The sequence below is a fragment of the Haematobia irritans genome, chromosome 3 (assembly GCF_050003625.1).
Source record: "Haematobia irritans isolate KBUSLIRL chromosome 3, ASM5000362v1, whole genome shotgun sequence".
NCBI lineage: Eukaryota > Metazoa > Arthropoda > Insecta > Diptera > Muscidae > Haematobia > Haematobia irritans.
In genome coordinates this window covers 5,075,553-5,094,533 of record NC_134399.1, presented here as the reverse complement: position 1 = coordinate 5,094,533, position 18,981 = coordinate 5,075,553, and the positions used below count along the sequence as shown (strand labels likewise).

At 33.2% G+C, this 18,981-nt stretch overlaps 1 protein-coding gene across 1 annotated transcript in view; it reads right to left on the bottom strand.

The window, feature by feature from the left end:
- Nucleotides 1-200: 200 nt before the first annotated feature.
- hwt (SH2 domain-containing adapter heavyweight) overlaps nt 201-18,981 on the bottom strand; it is a 58,391-nt gene continuing 39,610 nt past the window's right edge. Inside the window, exons 3-8 of the mRNA XM_075301372.1 lie at nt 11,079-11,784; nt 7,936-10,535; nt 7,672-7,873; nt 6,975-7,158; nt 6,791-6,910; nt 201-2,008 (exon numbers count right to left, since the gene is read on the bottom strand). Of these exons, the coding sequence (XP_075157487.1) occupies nt 1,822-2,008; nt 6,791-6,910; nt 6,975-7,158; nt 7,672-7,873; nt 7,936-10,535; nt 11,079-11,784 (3,999 nt within the window). The 3' untranslated portion in view covers nt 201-1,821. The remainder of the gene's footprint in view (nt 2,009-6,790; nt 6,911-6,974; nt 7,159-7,671; nt 7,874-7,935; nt 10,536-11,078; nt 11,785-18,981) is intronic.

Genomic DNA, 18,981 nt, shown 5'->3' with positions numbered 1-18,981 from the left:
AATGTTGTCTAAATTTTATTTCTATGGAAAATTTTGTAAATTTTTTTTTCTATTTTATCTCTATAGAAAATTTTGTCATAATTTTATTTCTAAGAAAATTTTGTCAAAATTTTATTTCTATAGAAAATTTTTTCAAAATTTTATTTCTATAGAAAAATTTGTCAAAATTTTATTTCTATAGAAAATTTTGTCCAAATTTTATTTCTATAAAAAATTTTGTCAAAATTGAATTGAATCTTGCTTCAAATAATTTTTGTTGCAAATTGGACTTACTGGACTATATGTAGATATAGCTCATAAATAAACCGATCCTCAGATTTGAAAACACAAATTTTGATTTGATTTCTTAAACGTCCTCAAGCTTTTTTTCTTCTTATCAAATGGGAAATTCCTATGACCATAGACGTCTCAAGTCAACTCACAGCCCAGCTGTTGACCTGTACACCATAGATGACGACCCTGTTTTTATCAATTAATGATTTTAAATTTATTTCCTTTTTTGAACAAAATAAAAACAGAAAATTTCGATTTGATTTCATAAGCGTCGTGAAGTTTTTTTGTTGGAAATTCGGTATGACCATAAAAGTTTCTCTGCACACCATAGATGACACCTCTTTTTCTGCCAAATAATGATTTTAAATTTAGTTTCTCTTTTGAACTAAAAATAAAACTGTAAATTTTGATTTGATTTCTTTAGAATCCTGAAGTTTTTTTTCGTCCTATCCAATGGAATTTCGGTATGAGAATAGACGTCTAAAGTCAACTCACAGCTCAGTTGTTTTTTGCACACCCTAGATGGCGCCTTTTCTTCAGCCAAACAATGAGTTTTAATTTAATTTCTTCTTAAAAAAAAAACACATCAAATTTTGTAAAATAATATAAAATTTGTATATTAAGTACATAAATTTGTGATGCAAATTGACTGATTTGTACGGCAACTTATACTCCAAAAAAATGAGTGTGCACACTGCAAATAAAAAAAATCGTTGCGAATTAACTAGAGGCGTTGACACATTTCTTCAGCTATGCTATGAGTTTTTACTTTTCGCCTTTAGGGGCATATCATTCTATGGTCTATATCCACCCATAATAAGATATCTATCATACAAACTAATCTCCGAATTTTCTTTCTTGAGCATCTTGAAGGTATCAAAACTATTGTGACAAATCACATATTTTGTGAAGAGTTTTACAAGTTCCTCACTAATTTTATATTTCTCTCTCTCTCTCTCTTTCTCTGGCTTTGAATTAGACTCATCTCTCACACAATTATATCTCATCTATGCTAGTGAATGACATACACTTAAGTGGATTCTGTAGTCTGGAGAGTGAATAGTGAGTATTAAAGAAACCGTTATACATTCAAATCGAAATTATTTTTTTATAAACAAACTAAATATCAATAATATTGTCGTTAGTGAGTTGTAACTAAAATAAAATACAAATAAAAAAATTAAATATTAATAATAATTACATCCTTAAGTGTTTCTAACATTAAGAAGTATGGGTGCTTTTAGTATATATGTATATGTGTATGTATGTATGTATAGTAAAGTTTGTTCTTAATCTCTTTCCTTCTCATTTTGGTTGTAACACTTTCGGTTTTCTCTTTTTATGGAAGATTTATCTTATGAGATTTTGTTTAGTGTTTTATTCATATATTTGTTGTTGTTATTAGATTATATGTAATTTTGTTCTCCTTCTTCTTCTTCTTGAGATAATATAATAAATGGATGACATTTGTTGTGTTATTGTTGTTATCGTTTTTTGTTGTTTTTTTTTTGGTTTGTTTGATTGGAAGTAAGAATAGCATGTACTTTTTTAAAGTAATTGGGCAATTACGGGCTCAATCAAACACATATGCTCGGCACCACGGACGGGTAAACGATTGAGGCAAAAATGCCTTATCATATCGGGTACCGTTTCAAATGGACGACTAAATTGCCCCAAAATATATTGGCCACATTCGTTGCGTTGTATGCGCATGTGCATAAAGCCTTTGGCTCCCCTGAAAATAAAGAATGAGAAAGTAGAAAAGATATTAGAGAGTGTAAAGGGAAAATCATTAAAGAAGAGTAGTTTCAGAGATCATTTGGATTATAGTCCAAACGGGTTGCAAGATTAATCGTACAACATACTTTTAAAAACTATGATTTATTAATTCTATTATTTATTAGTAATAATTGGATCGATGTGCTCTAATATATATTATAGTCTTGATGTATTATACTTATTTCAAGTTGGGAAAACTCAGAGTTTTAAAGAAAAAAATATTGGATTATTGGCAGCTCCATTCTTCCCATAGATAGGATGTAATCGAGCGAGGAATAGCTGGAGTTGACTTGGCGATTTCATTATCAACCCTTGATGTAAGGCGAGTGGTCACTTTTGGAGCATTCATCATGAATTTCTGGAGCATTATTCTAGAATTTTTTTATTCATAAGCGAAATGTAAGGATTCTTATAAGAAGATCTCATCTTCTTCATATTTATCTTGGTATACAAGGACATATACAAAATTCTTGGAAGCGAAGAGAAAATTGTTGACCGCCAATAAAACGTGCAGAGCGAATGAAAGACATGATTTTCTCATGATTTGAAGCTTCTTGCTAAATTTTAAGCAATCGTCCAGAATTCTTGGGACGTGTCAAAAACCTTGAGATATCAGATCGAAGAGGCGAAATCCCAGATCTCCCTGGGGAAAACGATTCGCGTCTTTTTTCTATCTTTGATTCCGAGATAAAAGATTGTTCTCCAAATACCTAGTGACCCTAGGTCAAAAATGAAAAAATTCTATACGCAGACGATTGAGGAAAAATGTCAGCGGCTGGTAAAAATTGCGGCGCGAGTCATGCTATCTGCTCACAATTTGAGGCTTGTTGCAAAACATGAAGCATTCATAAAGAAGTGTCGGGTTCAGAAAGGAGACAATACATCGATATATCAAATCAAAGATGGGAAATCACTGATATCCCTGGGGGAACATTTGAGCATCCATTGGTTCAGAAACGAGAGGTGGAGGTTATAAATACCTTGAGATTGCAGAGTGAAGATGGGAAAGCGCGAACTGCACACCCTAGATTGCTAATCACATACCTTAGTACCTTAGATCGAGAATGGAAAAACATCGATCATATCTCTGTAGGCAGACGATTGAGAAAAAATTGTCAGAAGCGACTAAAAATTGCGAAACGAGTCACGTGTTTCAATTTCTGCTCGTAATTTGAGGTGTGTTGCTAAACTTTAAGCATTTCTAAGGGTTTCAAAGCTTCTCTAAGTGGTTTCACTGGAATGTGGAACGCCGTTCGGACTCGGCTATAAAAAGGAGGTCCCTTGTCATTGAGCTTAACATGGAATCGGTCAGCACTCAGTGATAAGAGAAAAGTTCACCACTGTGGTATCACAATGGACTGAATAGTCTAAGTGAGCCTGATACATCGGGCTGCCACATAACCTAACCTAACCTAAACTTTCCAAACCTGGGATCAGAAATGAGAGGTGAATGCTGAAAAACCTTGAGATCGAATATTGAAAAGCGTGAACTGCACAAAACATTACTCTTCAAATGCCATAGGACATCAGATCGATAATGGAAAAACACAAATTATGTCTCTATAGGTAGAATATTAAGGAAGCGACTCTAGTGTGATTTTAGCCATGTTCCTAACCTTGAAACATTCACACAGAATTCTCGGGTTCAGAAACGGGATATGACGAAGATCGAAAAATGCTTATCTCTCAGGGGAACATATTGAGTATCAAACCTATTTTTGATTCCAATATAAGAGGTTGTTCTTCAAATGCCTTGAGGACTTAGATTGTGAATGTAAAAACATCGATCCTGTTTCTATAGGCAGACGGTTGAGTAAATCCGGGGTTTAAAACTGATGAAAGCTCAGATACCTCGAGATTTCAAATCGTAAATAGCAAAACTGCAACTACAAACCCTGTAGGAAACATTTCGAGTATTCATCCTGTTATTGATTCCGATATAAGAGATTGTTCTTCAAATTAGGACATAAGATCGGCGAAGGATCAATTACCTTGAGATATCTCTATGCCGTTGATTGTGGAAAAATTGTGGAAGGCGACTAAAAAGTGAGAAGAGTCATATCTTTAGATACCAAGTCGAAGATAGTAAAGCCTCCTTGGGAGCTACATTTCGAGCATATAACCTAATTTTCTATTTTAAAAAATAAAAGATTTCTCCTCAAATTCCTATAGATATCAAATCGAACCTGAAAGTGATTTGCTCCCTTTGAATGGGGTATAATGTGGGTAGTTTATCCAACTATAATTTATCAGATTCTGCTGTCATGTGTCTCATGGTCTGATGGTCTCATCATAATTTGAGGAATGTTGCTAAACTTGAAGCATTCATCCAGAATTTCTGAGTTCGAAAATGAAAGATGAAGGTGCAAATACCTTGAGATATCAGAACGAAATTCTAAGGGCCGATCCTCACACCCTGGGAGGAAATATTTTGAGAATTAATCCACTTTGGGTCCGAAACCTTGAGGCATCACATCGAGGTTTGAAAAGCAGAGATCTATAAGCAAAAGATTGAGGAAAAATTGTTGGTAGCGACTAAAAACTGCAGAGTGATTCATGTGTTTTGCGATGTGAGATGATTTGAAGCATTCACCCTGAGTTCGTGGGTTCAGTGTCTCAAATAACTTGAGATACCAGGTCGAAGTGACCAGGAAGTCACTCACCGATATTGCTACTGTAAATACTGCATTTAGAGCTTTCGCCATCGGTTGAAGATAATCCTATTTAGGGACTCGTAAAGGGTGATACGGTAAAAATTTGGTCAATATAAACTTGACGTATTTCTTTCAATTTTGCATTTAAAAAAACCTGAACACCCCTCATTTTGAAGGTGTGTGTGTAGAATGTTGCTCCTATTTTGATTTTGGAATTCACTCTTCAGTTGTCAAAATGCCGTCCAAGCAAGAAGAGCAGCGTATCAAAATTTTGCTCGCGCATCGCGAAAATCCGAGCTACTCGCACGCAAAGCTGGCAAAATCGCTAAAAGTTGCCCAATCAACAGTTACAAATGTAATTAAAGTGTTTGGGGAACGTTTGTCGACAGCCAGGAAGTCTGAATCGGGGGGAAATCGAAAACCGGCAGCCGCTGAGACGACAAAGAGAGTTGCCGGTAGTTTCAAGCGAAACCCTAAACTCTCTCTCCGAGATGCTGCAAATAAGCTGGGTGTATCGTCTACAACCGTGCATCGAGTCAAAAAACGAGCCGGACTATCGACTTACAAGAAGGTAGTGACTCCAAATCGCGATGATAAGCAAAATACGACGGCCAAAGCGCGATCCCGGAGGCTGTACACGACGATGCTGACGAAGTTTGACTGCGTGGTAATGGACGACGAAACCTACGTCCAAGCCGACTACAAGCAGCTTCCGGGACAGGAGTTTTATACGGCAAAAGGAAGGGGAAAGGTAGCAGATATTTTCAAGCACATAAAACTGTCAAAGTTCGCAAAGAAATATCTGGTTTGGCAAGCCATCTGTACCTGTGGCTTGAAAAACAGCATTTTCATAGCTTCCGGGACTGTCAACCAAGAAATTTACGTGAAAGAGTGTTTGAATAAACGTTTGCTGCCTTTCCTGAAGAAATACGGTTGTTCCATACTGTTTTGGCCGGATTTGGCATCTTGCCATTACGGTAAAAAGGCCATGGAGTGGTACGCCGCCAACAACGTGCAGGTGGTTCCCAAGGACAAGAACCCTCCCAACACGCCAGAGCTCCGCCCAATTGAGAAATACTGGGCTATTGTCAAGCGGAACCTAAAGAAGACCAAAAAAACTGCTAAGGACGAGCAGCAGTTCAAGGCAAACTGGCTTTCTGCGTCGAAGAAGGTGGACAAGGTGGCTGTACAAAATCTGATGGCAGGTGTCAAGCGTGAGGCCCGGCAATTCGGATTTGGAAAAGCGAAAGCCTAACTGAATATTTTTCCTGAATTTTATACTAATTGAACTTGAAAAAGAAATCTAATTTGATTTTTTAAATAAACGATTTCACCGATTTACACGCGTTTTCCCTTGACCAAATTTTGACCGTATCACCCTTTAGAATCTTAGTATCGTCTTTTGTATATGGTACGAGTATAACTATGCATTGGGTCCCGGAGTATGTTTCAGCTCTTTAGTCGCTACAGATGCAGATTTCGCCACTGTATAAATTAATACTGGGATATATACCGGGAGATAACCAATGGACTCGTAGAACTTAATCATCGTCTCCTTATATCTGTTCCACTTGCTAACACCCAATGTCAAAAGCTTAGCGAGCTCTCCGTTCTTCTCCCTGGTTCCAGAGAAGACTCTCTTCTACAGTAAAGACGTTCCAGAGAACTTCGACGACAAGGATCCGTTCTTTACTTGAAGATCCTTTTCGTACTGTCTAAACAAGCGAGGTTATTTGGGGCACATCTGCTGGTTGAAGGAAAGCTATGTAGAAGTTTTCATGACCGGACCAGATCAGAAGACCATGACTATAATCCTCGGACCAATGGACTGAATAGTTTAAATGAGCTTGAAATAAATCGGGCTAACACTTTAACCAAACCTAATCCCTCGGTTTGTAAAGAGTGCATGCTAACCATGGCAGTTCTAATCGTCAAGAAATTAAGTTTCCAAAACATAAAAAAAATATGCAAATAAGGGAGTGAGGTTGATCTCATCTTCCTTCTCTATGCAATGCTATGACAATCAAATATCCCTGCCATTTCTTAATAATATCTTAATTGTTTGGTATGCTCTCTAAACTTACTTCAAAGATAATGAATAATCCTGTTTAGTTGATTCACAATTGCGCACCAGAAAACTACCCTCAGCTAGGGGTCTCAAAGTAGTTTCAGCTTCTATACGGGTAATTGCACCATGATACCATCTGCAAAAGAGAAATATAAGCAATAAGAAATTTTCGTTCGGAATCTTAGAATTTCATAACTTACCCTTGTCTTTCTAGGGGTATGGAAACATCTATAAGATCAACAGCATTGGCAAATCCTTGATTGAGATTCAAATTGAGTTCCTTGTTATTGGAGATACCACGTAAATCCAAGCTACCAAATTTGTTATTGGTTTGTCTTGGTTCATTTAAATTTAAAGTAAGATTTTGACGGAACATTGCAGAATCTAAAAAAAAAAACGGAAAGCAAAGAGAAAAAAGTTCAATAAAGTTTATTATATCCAGTGAAGCATTCACATGAGGATAATACACAAAAAACTGGCTTGTGGTCACATTTGCATAGGAGTCAGTTAAGCAGAATGAGGTTAATTGAAAAATGTCATCGGAAATTGTTAGCTGTTGGGATGATTATTCATCATCATCACCGTCATCATGTGAAAATAATCAAAGCAATGGAATGGAAACATTCATATCATTGTAATCACATTGTTTGTCTTTCCATAAGTCTGAGGTTTAATTAAATCCCACGTCAATGGTGTGAGAAAAAGAAGGATTTAGACAAAACATTGCATGCAATGAATAGCTATAGGAATCGAAGAATTTTCATATATGTACTGCAAATTCAGAAAACTTTGCTGTTGTCCAGTTCATAAAAATTCCTCAATGATGAGTTTTTAATGTCTAACCCTTCATTATTGTTCATCTCCTACACTTCAACTTCTATTGCTCCTTAAACTTACCAAGTTTCATTGCTGTTTTATTATTGTCATCCCTCATAGAGTGACTTGATGAGGCTTGGGATATACCACTGGACTCTGTACTATGCATCATAAGGTTATTGATTTCAGCCTGATTGGCTCTCAGGCGTCTACGCAATTTGGGCATATCGAATGGTAGATCACCCAAATCCACCGATGTGGCACTGCCCGAAGTACAAGCATCCTAAAATCACAGAAATTCAATCAATCATCACCTCAGCTCCCCCCCTATAACCCAATACTTACCTGTTGTAAAGTTTTTCTTCTCCTTAGCTTTGGCATATCAAAGGGAAGATCTCTCAAATCTTGCGGTAGACCCACGCTATTACTCATGGCTCCTACCGCACTAATATCACTGTGATTGTTGCCCTTGTCATTGGGCGGGAAATTCAATGTGGGCAAGGTGAACTTCTGTAGGCCCATTAGTGGTTTGCCATCCTCACGCGAATGCAGGGAAATACCACTGTCCGAGCCTAGAATTTCATCTGTCAACTGCATTAGCGTTTTATTGGCCGGTGGTCTTCGTTTCTTCAAAGCGTCTATTTGTAGTTGGGGTGTGGGTCTCATATTCTCTCGCTCCTGCTGTGAGTGTTGCATTTGCTGTTGCTGCTGGTGATGTAGATTATCGTTGCCCGCCGTTGCCGGGGCTCCATCTTCGGGTGAGGCGTTTTGGGTTTTGTTTTGCTCAGACAACTCGGAGGCCGGTTCCTGGGACGATTTGTCTGATATGGGACTTAGTATATGCAATTTGGAATGTATGACCACGGGTGCTCTTAGGGGAAAAGCCACACTCGAGCTGCCAGATTCAGAGCTATGTGAACTCAACGAGGTCGAGTGCCTTGACTCTGAACTGGATGTGCTACGATTGCCTTCGCTGGTGCTCGAGCGTAGCGATTCCATGCTGCCACCACTACTCGATGTTGCTATGCTTTCGGTCGAGGAGTAGTTATGCGGCCTGCGACTGCCATTGCCAACATGGTGGTGGTGGTGGGAGGCGTGACCCTTTCGCAGCTCCAGCACCCGCCCCGACTCCAGCACAAAGGACCGGGGCCGGCTGCGGGATCTGGAGCTGCCGCTAACATTATTCGCGCCCTGATGCAATGAGAGGTGATGTTGATGGTGGTGACTGTTATTGTGGTGTTGGTGGTGGTGGTGTACTATGGAAGATGGTGGATTTACGTAAGCACTATCGGTAAGACTGTTCTCATTGCTGGTGGCCAGCGAGGAGACCGTTTGTTGATGGCCCTGCTGTCGCCCCAAATTTGATTGCAGTGGAAGACGGAGGTCACGCAAACGTGGATGGGCCGGATTCGATGATGGCAGGTTGGGTGCACTTCGTATGCTGTTCATAAAAAAACGCTCATGCTTGCCGGGAAATTTCATGGGCAGTGGCGCTGTGGATGGAGGCGATGGCGTATAGCCGCGCATAGGCAGCTGTGAGCTGGACGTAGTGGGATTATTTTGCTGATCAACTTCGGGTTCTCGTATGTGGACATTGTTCAATTCCGCAGAGAGCCCAGAGACACTGGAGGTGGCCAGGGGTTCTGTGCTGCGGTTACCAGCCCCCACCGTAAGTGGTGAGCCACTTCCGCTATTATTGCCTCCCGAATTGGTGGCTTGCTCTTGTATGGCCTGATTCTTGGAATTCTTCAGGCGTTTACCATCCAAACGACTCTTGCTGCTGGCCTTAGAGTTACGACTTTCAGATTTCGGTGGTGGGCCATTGCCATTGTTTAGCTGCAGCAGTACTGCATGATTATTGATGCGATCCACCTCATCCAAGTCATCATCGGACTTGGCAATCTTGCAATCAAAAGCCGTCTCATAGATTTGTCGAGTACGTCCCGACATATCGTCCTCTAGATCACCAACGGTGGAAACCTCGTCCAAGGCGTTGTCCGATTGGGCCAAACTCTGCGAGTCCAAAATGCTACGAGAGCTGTTGTGATTTAAATTCTTCGAGTCTGGGGCACAGTCAACACATTCATGAACGCCATGGGGATGGACATAGAAGATACTGCGAGGCCTAAAGTACTCGTCTATATCATCACCAATCGAGGGGGCTACACAGGCACAAACTGCAGCTGGGCCCAGCAGTCTATGCGGTGGCATTGACGATGGTGTGGTAGTTTGCTCAGCGAAATTGCCACAATTTAAATCCTCCGAGGGCTCTTGACAAATATTGCCGTAATCGGCAGCAGCTGGTATCAAGGGTTGGACGTTACAAGTCTTACGCACCAAGGCTAAAGCTCGAGCATGCCACTCCCTCCGTTTTAGACACTCGCTGCAATCGGACTCCTCCGAAGTGGTGGTGGAGGGAGAATCGCAACGTATGATATGAACGCCGTCCTCGGTAAAGGAGTAACGCTTGGCCGAGTCCTCACCAGCAGGCAATACAGTGTTGCTGGTGGTAGCCTCAGTGACATCAAATTCGTCTTCCTGCTCCTGCTCTTCACGTTCTTGTTCCGAGCGCTCGGGTACGTCTAAGCTGGTACTTTTGCGATAAGGTTGACTAGGCTGAGAGAATATTTGGGAGGATGATGGTGGAGGCTCCGAGACAGTGGATTGACGACTTTTCTGTTTCAACTCCTTTTCGTTGAGAGTCTGGGCTGACACCGAGGAAGTGGGATCTTTGGGTTTCAGTAAATCGGAATAGTAATAAGGTGAGGGATTACGTTTGCTGCCGTATTCCGATTGAGAGGCTGTCAATTTACGAGGACTACGATGTGATTGTGAGGGCAAAGGTTTCACCAAATCATCCGAGATGCTATCGGGTGAATTTAAATCAGGAACTTTAATCGATTGATTATCGTCTTCATCATCCGAGGACTTGGGAGCCGATGAATCTGTGAAAAGAGAATAAAGGAGGGAGAGAGAGAAGGATTAGCAAAAATCTATTTCATGCTTCACCACCATTGCAGTTAGGTGCTGAGGAGAAAATAATTAAATTGTCAATGGCACAAAAAAAAAGTTTGTTGGCGGGTCTTGCAGCTGTGCTCTGTCTCTGCCTCCAACCTGCCGGGAAAGTTAATTTATTTGCTGCAGTTGTTAACGGGTAAGTGAAAGTTGATTAAAATCATTTGAAAGTTTGCTAAAGAGTTTGCGAGTTTGCCAAGTAATTGAGACTCGTAGCCATGGTGGTCATGCAGATTAGTTTGAGTTCCCCTGCCCCATGCAAATGGCTTTCGAATATGGCCACGGAGAATAGATCAGAACCATGTGTAACTAATTGCCAATTGTTGTAAGCCAAGGATTGACTGACGAATGACCCTCAATCAAACTCCACAGCAATGAAAACAAATGGATAGATCCAATGGACCATTGATAGATGTTAGGAGTTTTTTTATGGCTAAATTGTTTTATTCCATCCCCCTGCCTTGCCTACTTACCTGAACTGTAATTGCTGCGTTTATCCTTCTCCTTGGTTTGAGGAGTTGTTAATGTTTGCCCATTACCAGATGGGGTCTTCGACGCTTGGTTTTGTGCTTGTTGCGATGCTGGCCTTTTGGCCTGAGCTTTCCTTTTGGCCTTCTTGTGATAGACTTTTTTATGACGTTTGCTATCTTTGGGATCCGAATAACCTTCGATGAGTTTGACTGATGCCTGTTTAATGGCCGAATTCTGACTTTGTAAAGTGGTTAAGCCACTGACCACTGATGTATTGGGGCCGGATCCGGCAACAGCTCCTAAACCTCCACCAGCAACCACTTGTAATGTGGAAGTGGTGGCTGTCGATGCTATTACAGCTGAAGAAGATGCAGCAGCAGCTGACGGATGTGGTAAACGTTGTTGTGTCTGGCTTCGTTGAGTATGTGCTTTTTTCTGATGCTGTTGATGCTGATGGTGATGTTGTTGTTGAAGAGTTTGTGAGGGTTGCGTTTGGTTGCTCTGGTGAACTACGCCAGATGATTGGTGTGTGGGCAATGTGCTATGGGCTGTTGGTGCCTCAGCATTTGAGTTTGAGGCAGCAGCAGCTAAGAGTTGGGCATTAACTCTGGAGGGTAAAGTCGATAAGGGAGCCGGAGGTGGTGGTACCTGAGGCTCAGATTGTTGTTGTTGTTGCTGCTGCTGTTGTTGTAGTTCGGCAAATGTTAGCTAAAATCATAGAAAAGAGAAAAACATTTTTGGTTAACGTAAATTTTGTTAAGGGTCTTGAATAAATTTACAAAGTTAAGTTATTAAATAAAAAGGGGAAACAGAGAGATGGTTGGACTTGTAGATTGAATGTAAATTGTAGATTTTAGCGGAGTAATTTTTTGTATACAAGGCTTCAGAATTTTTAAAAAAAGACACATACTTCAAACATAGAGAATTTAATAATCGCTAATGAATAACTCTTTTGGTTCTCGTGCCATCGTTATTGTGATACTGAAAGGGCTGCATCCACGGTTGCCTCTCGAGTCAAAAATAATCTACCAAAATTTGGAGAAAATTGTACAAAAAAAAAATTCCAAACCAAAAAAAAAATTATTTTGCAAAATTTTATTTCTATAGAAAATTTTGCCAAAATTTTATTTCTAAAGAAAAATTTGTCAACATTTTATTTCTATAGAAAATTTTGTCAAAATTTTTATTTCTATAGAACATTTCTTCACAACTTTATTTCTAAAGAAAATTGTGTCCAAATTTTATTTCTAAACAAAAATTTGTCAAAATTTTATTTCTATAGAAAATTCTGTCAAAATTTTATTTCTAGGTTTGTCAAAATTTTATTGCTATAGATTTTTTTCAAAATTTTATTTCTAAAGAAAAGTTTGTCAACATTTTATTATTTCTAAAGAAAATTGTGTCCAAATTTTATTTAAAAAAAAATTGTTAAAATTTTATTTCTATAGATTTTTATCAAATTTTTTTTTCTACAGAAAATTTTGTCAACATTTTATTTCTATAGAAAATTTTGTCAAAATTTCATTTCTAAAGAAATTTATGTCAAAATTTTATTTCTATAGAAAATTCTGTAAAAATTTTATTTCTAGGTTTGTCAAAATTTTATTGCTATAGATTTTTTTTTCAAAATTTTATTTCTAAAGAAAAGTTTGTCAACATTTTATTTCTATAGAAAATTTTGTCAAAATTTTATTTCTATAGAAAATGTTATTTCTAAAGAAAATTGTGTCCAAATTTTATTTAAAAAAAAATTGTTAAAATTTTATTTCTATAGAAATTTTTTGTCAAAATTTTATTTCTATAGAAATTTTGTCAAAATTTTATTTACATGGAAAATTTTGTCAAAATTTTATTTCTATAGACAATTTTGTCAAAATTTTCTTTCTAAAGAAAATTTTGTCAACATTTTATTTCTATAGAAAATTTTGTCAAAATTTTATTTCTAAAGAAAAATTTGTCAAACTTTTCTTTCTATAAAAAATTTTGTCACAATTTTATTTCTATAGAAAAATTTGTCAACATTTTATATGGAAATAAAAATTTTGTCAAAATTTTTATTTCTATAGAAAATTTTTTCAAAATTTTATTTCTAAAGAAAATTGTGTCCAAATTTTATTTCTAAACTAAAAATTGTCAAAATTTTATTTCTATAGAAAATTGTGTCCAAATTTTATTTCTAAACAAAAATTTGTCAACATTTTATTTCTATAGAAAATTTTGTTAAAATTTTTATTTCTATAGAAAATCTTTTCAAAATTTTATTTCTAAAGAAAATTGTGTCCAAATTTTATTTCTAAACAAAGATTTGTCAAAATTTTATTTCTATAGATTTTTTTCAAATTTTTTTTTCTACAGAAAAGTTTGTCAACATTTTATTTCTATAGAAAATTTTGTCAAAATTTCATTTCTAAAGAAATTTATGTCAAAATTTTATTTCTAAAGAAAAATTTGTCCAAATTTTATTTCTATAGAAAATTTTGTTCAAATTTTATTTTTATAGAAAATTTTGTCAAAGTTTTATTTCTAAAAAAAATTGTCCAAATTTTCTTTCTATAGAAAATTTTGTCACAATTTTATTTCTATAGAAAAATTTGTAAACATTTTATATGGAAATAAAAATTTTGTCAAGATTTTTATTTCTATAGAAAATTTTTTCAAAATTTTATTTCTAAAGAAAATTGTGTCCAAATTTTATTTCTAAACAAAAATTCGTCAACATTTTATTTGTCCAAATTTGTCAAAATTGTGTCCAAATTTTATTTCTAAACAAAAATTTGTCAAAATTTTATTTCTACAGATTTTTTTTTCAAAATTTTGTTTCTAAAGAAAAGTTTGTCAACATTTTATTTCTATAGATTTTTTTTTAATTTTTATTTCTAAAGAAAAGTTTGTCAATATTTTATTTCTATAGAAAGTTTTGTCAAAATGTTTTTTTCTATAGAAAATTTTATTTCTAAAGAAAATTGTGCCCAAATTTTATTTCTAAACAAACATTTGTCAAAATTTTATTTCTAAAAAAATTTTGTCAAAATTTTATTTCCAAAGAAAATTTTGTCAAAATTTTATTTCCAAAGAAAATTTTGTCCAAATTTGATTTTTAAAGAAAATTTTGTCCAAATTTTACTTCTATAGAAAATTTTGTCCAAATTTTATTTCTAGAGAAAATTTTGTCAAATTTTTATTTCAATAGACAAAATTGTCAACATTTTATTTCTTTAGAAAATTTTGCCCAAATTTTAATTCTATAGAAAATTTTGTCACAATTTTATTTTTATAGAAAATTTTTTTCACAATTTTATTTCTATGGAAAAATTTGACAAAATTTTCTAAAAAATCAAAAACTGCAAAATAAGTTTTTTTTTATTTGGTAGTTTTTTTTCGTAAAATGTTGATAGATTATTTATGGATCGAGTGGCAACCATGCAAGAACTGGCTACCTTTGTCATGAATTATGACCTTAAAACGGCTGCCAAGTTTTAAGGTCATAATTCATGCCAAAGGTAGCCAGTTCCTGCACATCTAAACTGAATCTAAAATTTGATATTATTTCTGAGATGTTTTTTGATTTTAATCAATAAAATTAAAAAAATATATTGAGCTTTATTTTTGAGTAATACATAACAGGCGGAAAAAAATCATATATAAAAAATTAAAAAAAAAATCGCGTATTTGAAATGCTCGGTTTTTAAAAATTGCGAATGATTGAGCTGACGATTTTGAAACAAAAAAAAATCTATAAATAAGTTTATTATAATTTTTTTTAAGTCATACCCATGCAAAATCCAAAAATTCTATATTTAAAAAAATTCGACAGTTCTGTAGTTTCAAAATTTTTGGTTGTGTCTTCAAGGGCTACAAAGAACAATTTTATCTAAGCCAGCGATATCCGTTCATCAATCCTAAATAATAAAGAAATCCGTTGGATATTTTAATAAAAATATATGGTATATTTTTATAAAAATATTTTTATAAGAATATCGGTATATTCATATTATAAATCATAAATTGATTTTCAACATTTTTTTTTCAAGTTTTTTAAGACCCTTGAGAGAATTCCTATCTAAGCTTAAGGACATCATATAGTTTTCATAATTTTATAAACCTTGGATCTTTAAGAGGCATTTCCTATGTCACAAAGATATCACTGTCTATTAAGTACTGACTCAATTATATCCAATTTACTTTAACCCAACCCCTTAAGTTTCGGTTAAGAATTTTTAATTTTCCCTCTTATTTTGAAGGCAAAACTAATAACAAAAAAAATCACATAACTAAAATCTTTGAGTTAAGGATGATGGTAATATTTTCGGAGGCCATGGTACTTAGTAGCAGTGTTTGGCGTAGCTAAGAAAAAAAGGCCTAAAGCAACTCATTAATGATGCCATTTCCACACCATTGCCATCGTCAACGTCATCATTAACGCGGCGACAAAAAAGATACAACATTTTAGTCTCTGAAATGGAAATATTTATGGAGCTGATGGCAAAGCCATATGGGCTTTGCTTTCAATTTAGCATAATTATAGAACATTGAGAAGGAAGTTTTTAATAAAACCATAAACTTTGGCCAAAACGAAAGACAGCCTTAGGTTATAGAAATAATTTGCCAGTCTGTCTCTATAGCTTTCCTTCCTTACTTCAACTCTCTTAATATGCCTGTTTTTTAATGTTTCCATGGAAAAATCATTTTAAATAGTTGCAGCACAAAGGAAGTGGAAAATTTTTATTAAAATCTGAAATTTATGGTAGATGATTAAAAACCCGCCATAATTTGGAATCATTGAGTCATTTTTAATGCTTTCATTATTCTCTTATAGTGTGAAGACTTGAAGAGAAAAAGAGAGAGGGTCATATGGGCAGCTATCTCTTATGGCCTCTCTTGTTGTATGTGACATTGAACACCATTAACATTCACTCACAAAAGCTTAATTGCTATATTTTCATAATTTATGGCCTGTAGGCCTTCAAAGATTTTTGGCATTACTAATATCCTTGGAACTTCCTCTTCGATATTTTGTAAAATTTCTATAACCATCAGTAGGAAAATTTTAATTATAATTATAAATGTCACAGACATATGTTTTTCTCCATAAAATATCCCCATTCCAAACCTGTGAGAAGATATGCGGTGAAGAGCCGTAATATCCATAATTTATTACATGTAAAACATGTATCCCATTCCCTTACTCTCCCCCCCCTGAGGTCGTGCCTCGTCTTTATAAAATTGCAGCCTGTATTTTATTGCAATTAAAATGAAAAATTGTCTAGGACATCTGAAAAATATTCAACACTGTGAAGAGATACAAACGTACACATACATATGTCTTGGCATGCACCTGTGACAGCAAACATGTTTGCGGTAAAATATCCTTAATTGTTGAATATGAACTATTATCTGATGTTAACCACATGTAATTAATTTTAAAATAACATTGTGCAAGATTTCGTGAGGAGAACGAAAGCAAGAATTATGAATTTGATACAAAATAGGCTATAAATCATGAATGTTGTGAGAGAATAATTGTAAGGCGACTTGTAGTTGAAATTATTCATACAAGTTTTGAAATTAGAAAGAAAAAATTCTACTCGAAAATGATTATGCTTTATGTTAATGCAATAGATCAAAATGCTTTTGTAAAATAACAACATGAACTGTCACACAAAATTTTCTATAGAAATAACATTTTGACAATTTTTTCTATAGAAATAACATTTTGACAAAATTTTCTATAGAATTAAAATTTTGACAAAATTTTTTATAGAAATTAAAATTTTACGATAATTTTCTATAGAAATAAAATTTTGAAAAAATTTTCTATAGAAATAAAATTTTGACAACATTTTCTGTAGAAATAAAATTTTGACAAAATTATCTATAGAAATAAAATTTTGACAAAATTTTCTATAGAAATAAAATTTTTACAAGATTTTCCATAGATTTCAACTTTTGACTAAATTGTTTAGAGAAAAAAAAATTTAAGATAATTTTCTATAGAAATAAAATGTTGACAACATTTGCTATAGAAATAAAATGTTGACAAAATTTTCTATAGAAATAAAATTTTGACAAGATTTTCTATGGAAATAAAATTTTGACAAAATTTTCTATACAAATTAAATTTTACAAAAATTTCTATAGAAATTAAATTTTGACAACATTTTCTATAGAAATATTTTTTTTACAAAAATGTCTATAGAAATAAAATTTTGATAAAATATTCCATAGAAATAAACTTTTGACAAAATTGTTTAGAGAAATAAAATTTTAAGAGAATTTTCTATAGGAATAAAATTTTGACAACATAAATAAATAAAATTTTAACAAAATTTTTTATAGAAACAAAATTTTAAGATAATTTTCTATGGAAATAAAATTTTGACAACATTTGCTAGGGAAATAAAATTTTACAAAATGTTCTATAGAAATAAAATTTTAACAAAATCTTCTATAGAAATAAAATTTTTGCAAAATTTTCTATAGAAATAAAATTTTGACAAAATTTTCTACAGAAATAAAATTTGGCAAAATTTTCTATAGAAATAAAATTTTGACAACATTTTCCATAGAAATAAAATTTTGACACAATTTTCTATAGAAATAACATTTTGACAAAATTTTTTATAGAAATTAATTTTCTATAGAAATAAAATTTTGACAAAATTTTCTATGGAAATAAAATTTTGACAAAATTTTCTATAGAAATAAAATTTTGACAAAATTATCTATAGAAATAAAATTTTGACAAAATTTTCTATAGAAATAAAATTTTTACAAGATTTTCCATAGATTTCAACTTTTGACTAAATTGTTTAGAGAAAAACAATTTTAAGATAATTTTCTATAGAAATAAAATGTTGACAACATTTGCTATAGAAATAAAATTTTGACAAAATTTTCTATAGAAATAAAATTTTGACAAGATTTTCTATGGAAATAAAATTTTGACAAAATTTGCTATACAAATTAAATTTTACAAAAATTTCTATAGAAATTAAATTTTGACAACATTTTCTATAGAAATATTTTTTTTACAAAATAATAGAAATAAAATTTTGATAAAATTTTCCATAGAAATAAACTTTTGACAAAATTGTTTAGAGAAATAAAATTTTTAGAGAATTTTCTATAGGAATAAAATTTTAACAACATAAATAAATAAAATTTTAACAAAAATTTTTATAGAAACAAAATTTTAAGATAATTTTCTATGGAATTAAAATTTTGACAACATTTGCTAGGGAAATAAAATTTTGACAAAATTTTCTATAGAAATAAAATTTTGACAAGATTTTCCATAGAAATAAACTTTAGACAAAATTGTTTAAGAAATTAAATTTTACGATAATTTTCTATAGAAATAAAAGTTTGACAACATTTGCTATAGAAATAAAATTGAGACAAAATTTTCTATAAAAATAAAATTTTGACTAAATTTTTTATAGAAATAAAATTTTGACAAAATTTTCTATAGAAATAAAATTTCGACAACATTTTCTATACAAAAATAGAATTTTGACAAAATTTTCTATAGAAATAAAATTAAAAAAAAAATTCTATTGAAATAAAATTTGGACAAAATTTTCTATAGAAATAAAATTTTGACAAAATTTTCTATAGAAATAGAATTTAGACAAAATTTTCTATAAAAATAAAATTTTGACAAAATTTTCTATATAAATAAAATTGTGACAAAATCTTCTATAGAAATGAAACTATGACAAAATTTTCTATAGAAATAAAATTTTGAAAAATTTTCTATAGAAAAATTTATTTTGACAAAATTTTCTATAGAAATAAATTTTGAGAAAATTTTCTATAGAAATAAAATTTGGCTAAATTTTCTATATAAATAAAATTTTGACAAAATTTACTACAGAAATAAAATTTTGACAAAATTTTCTATAG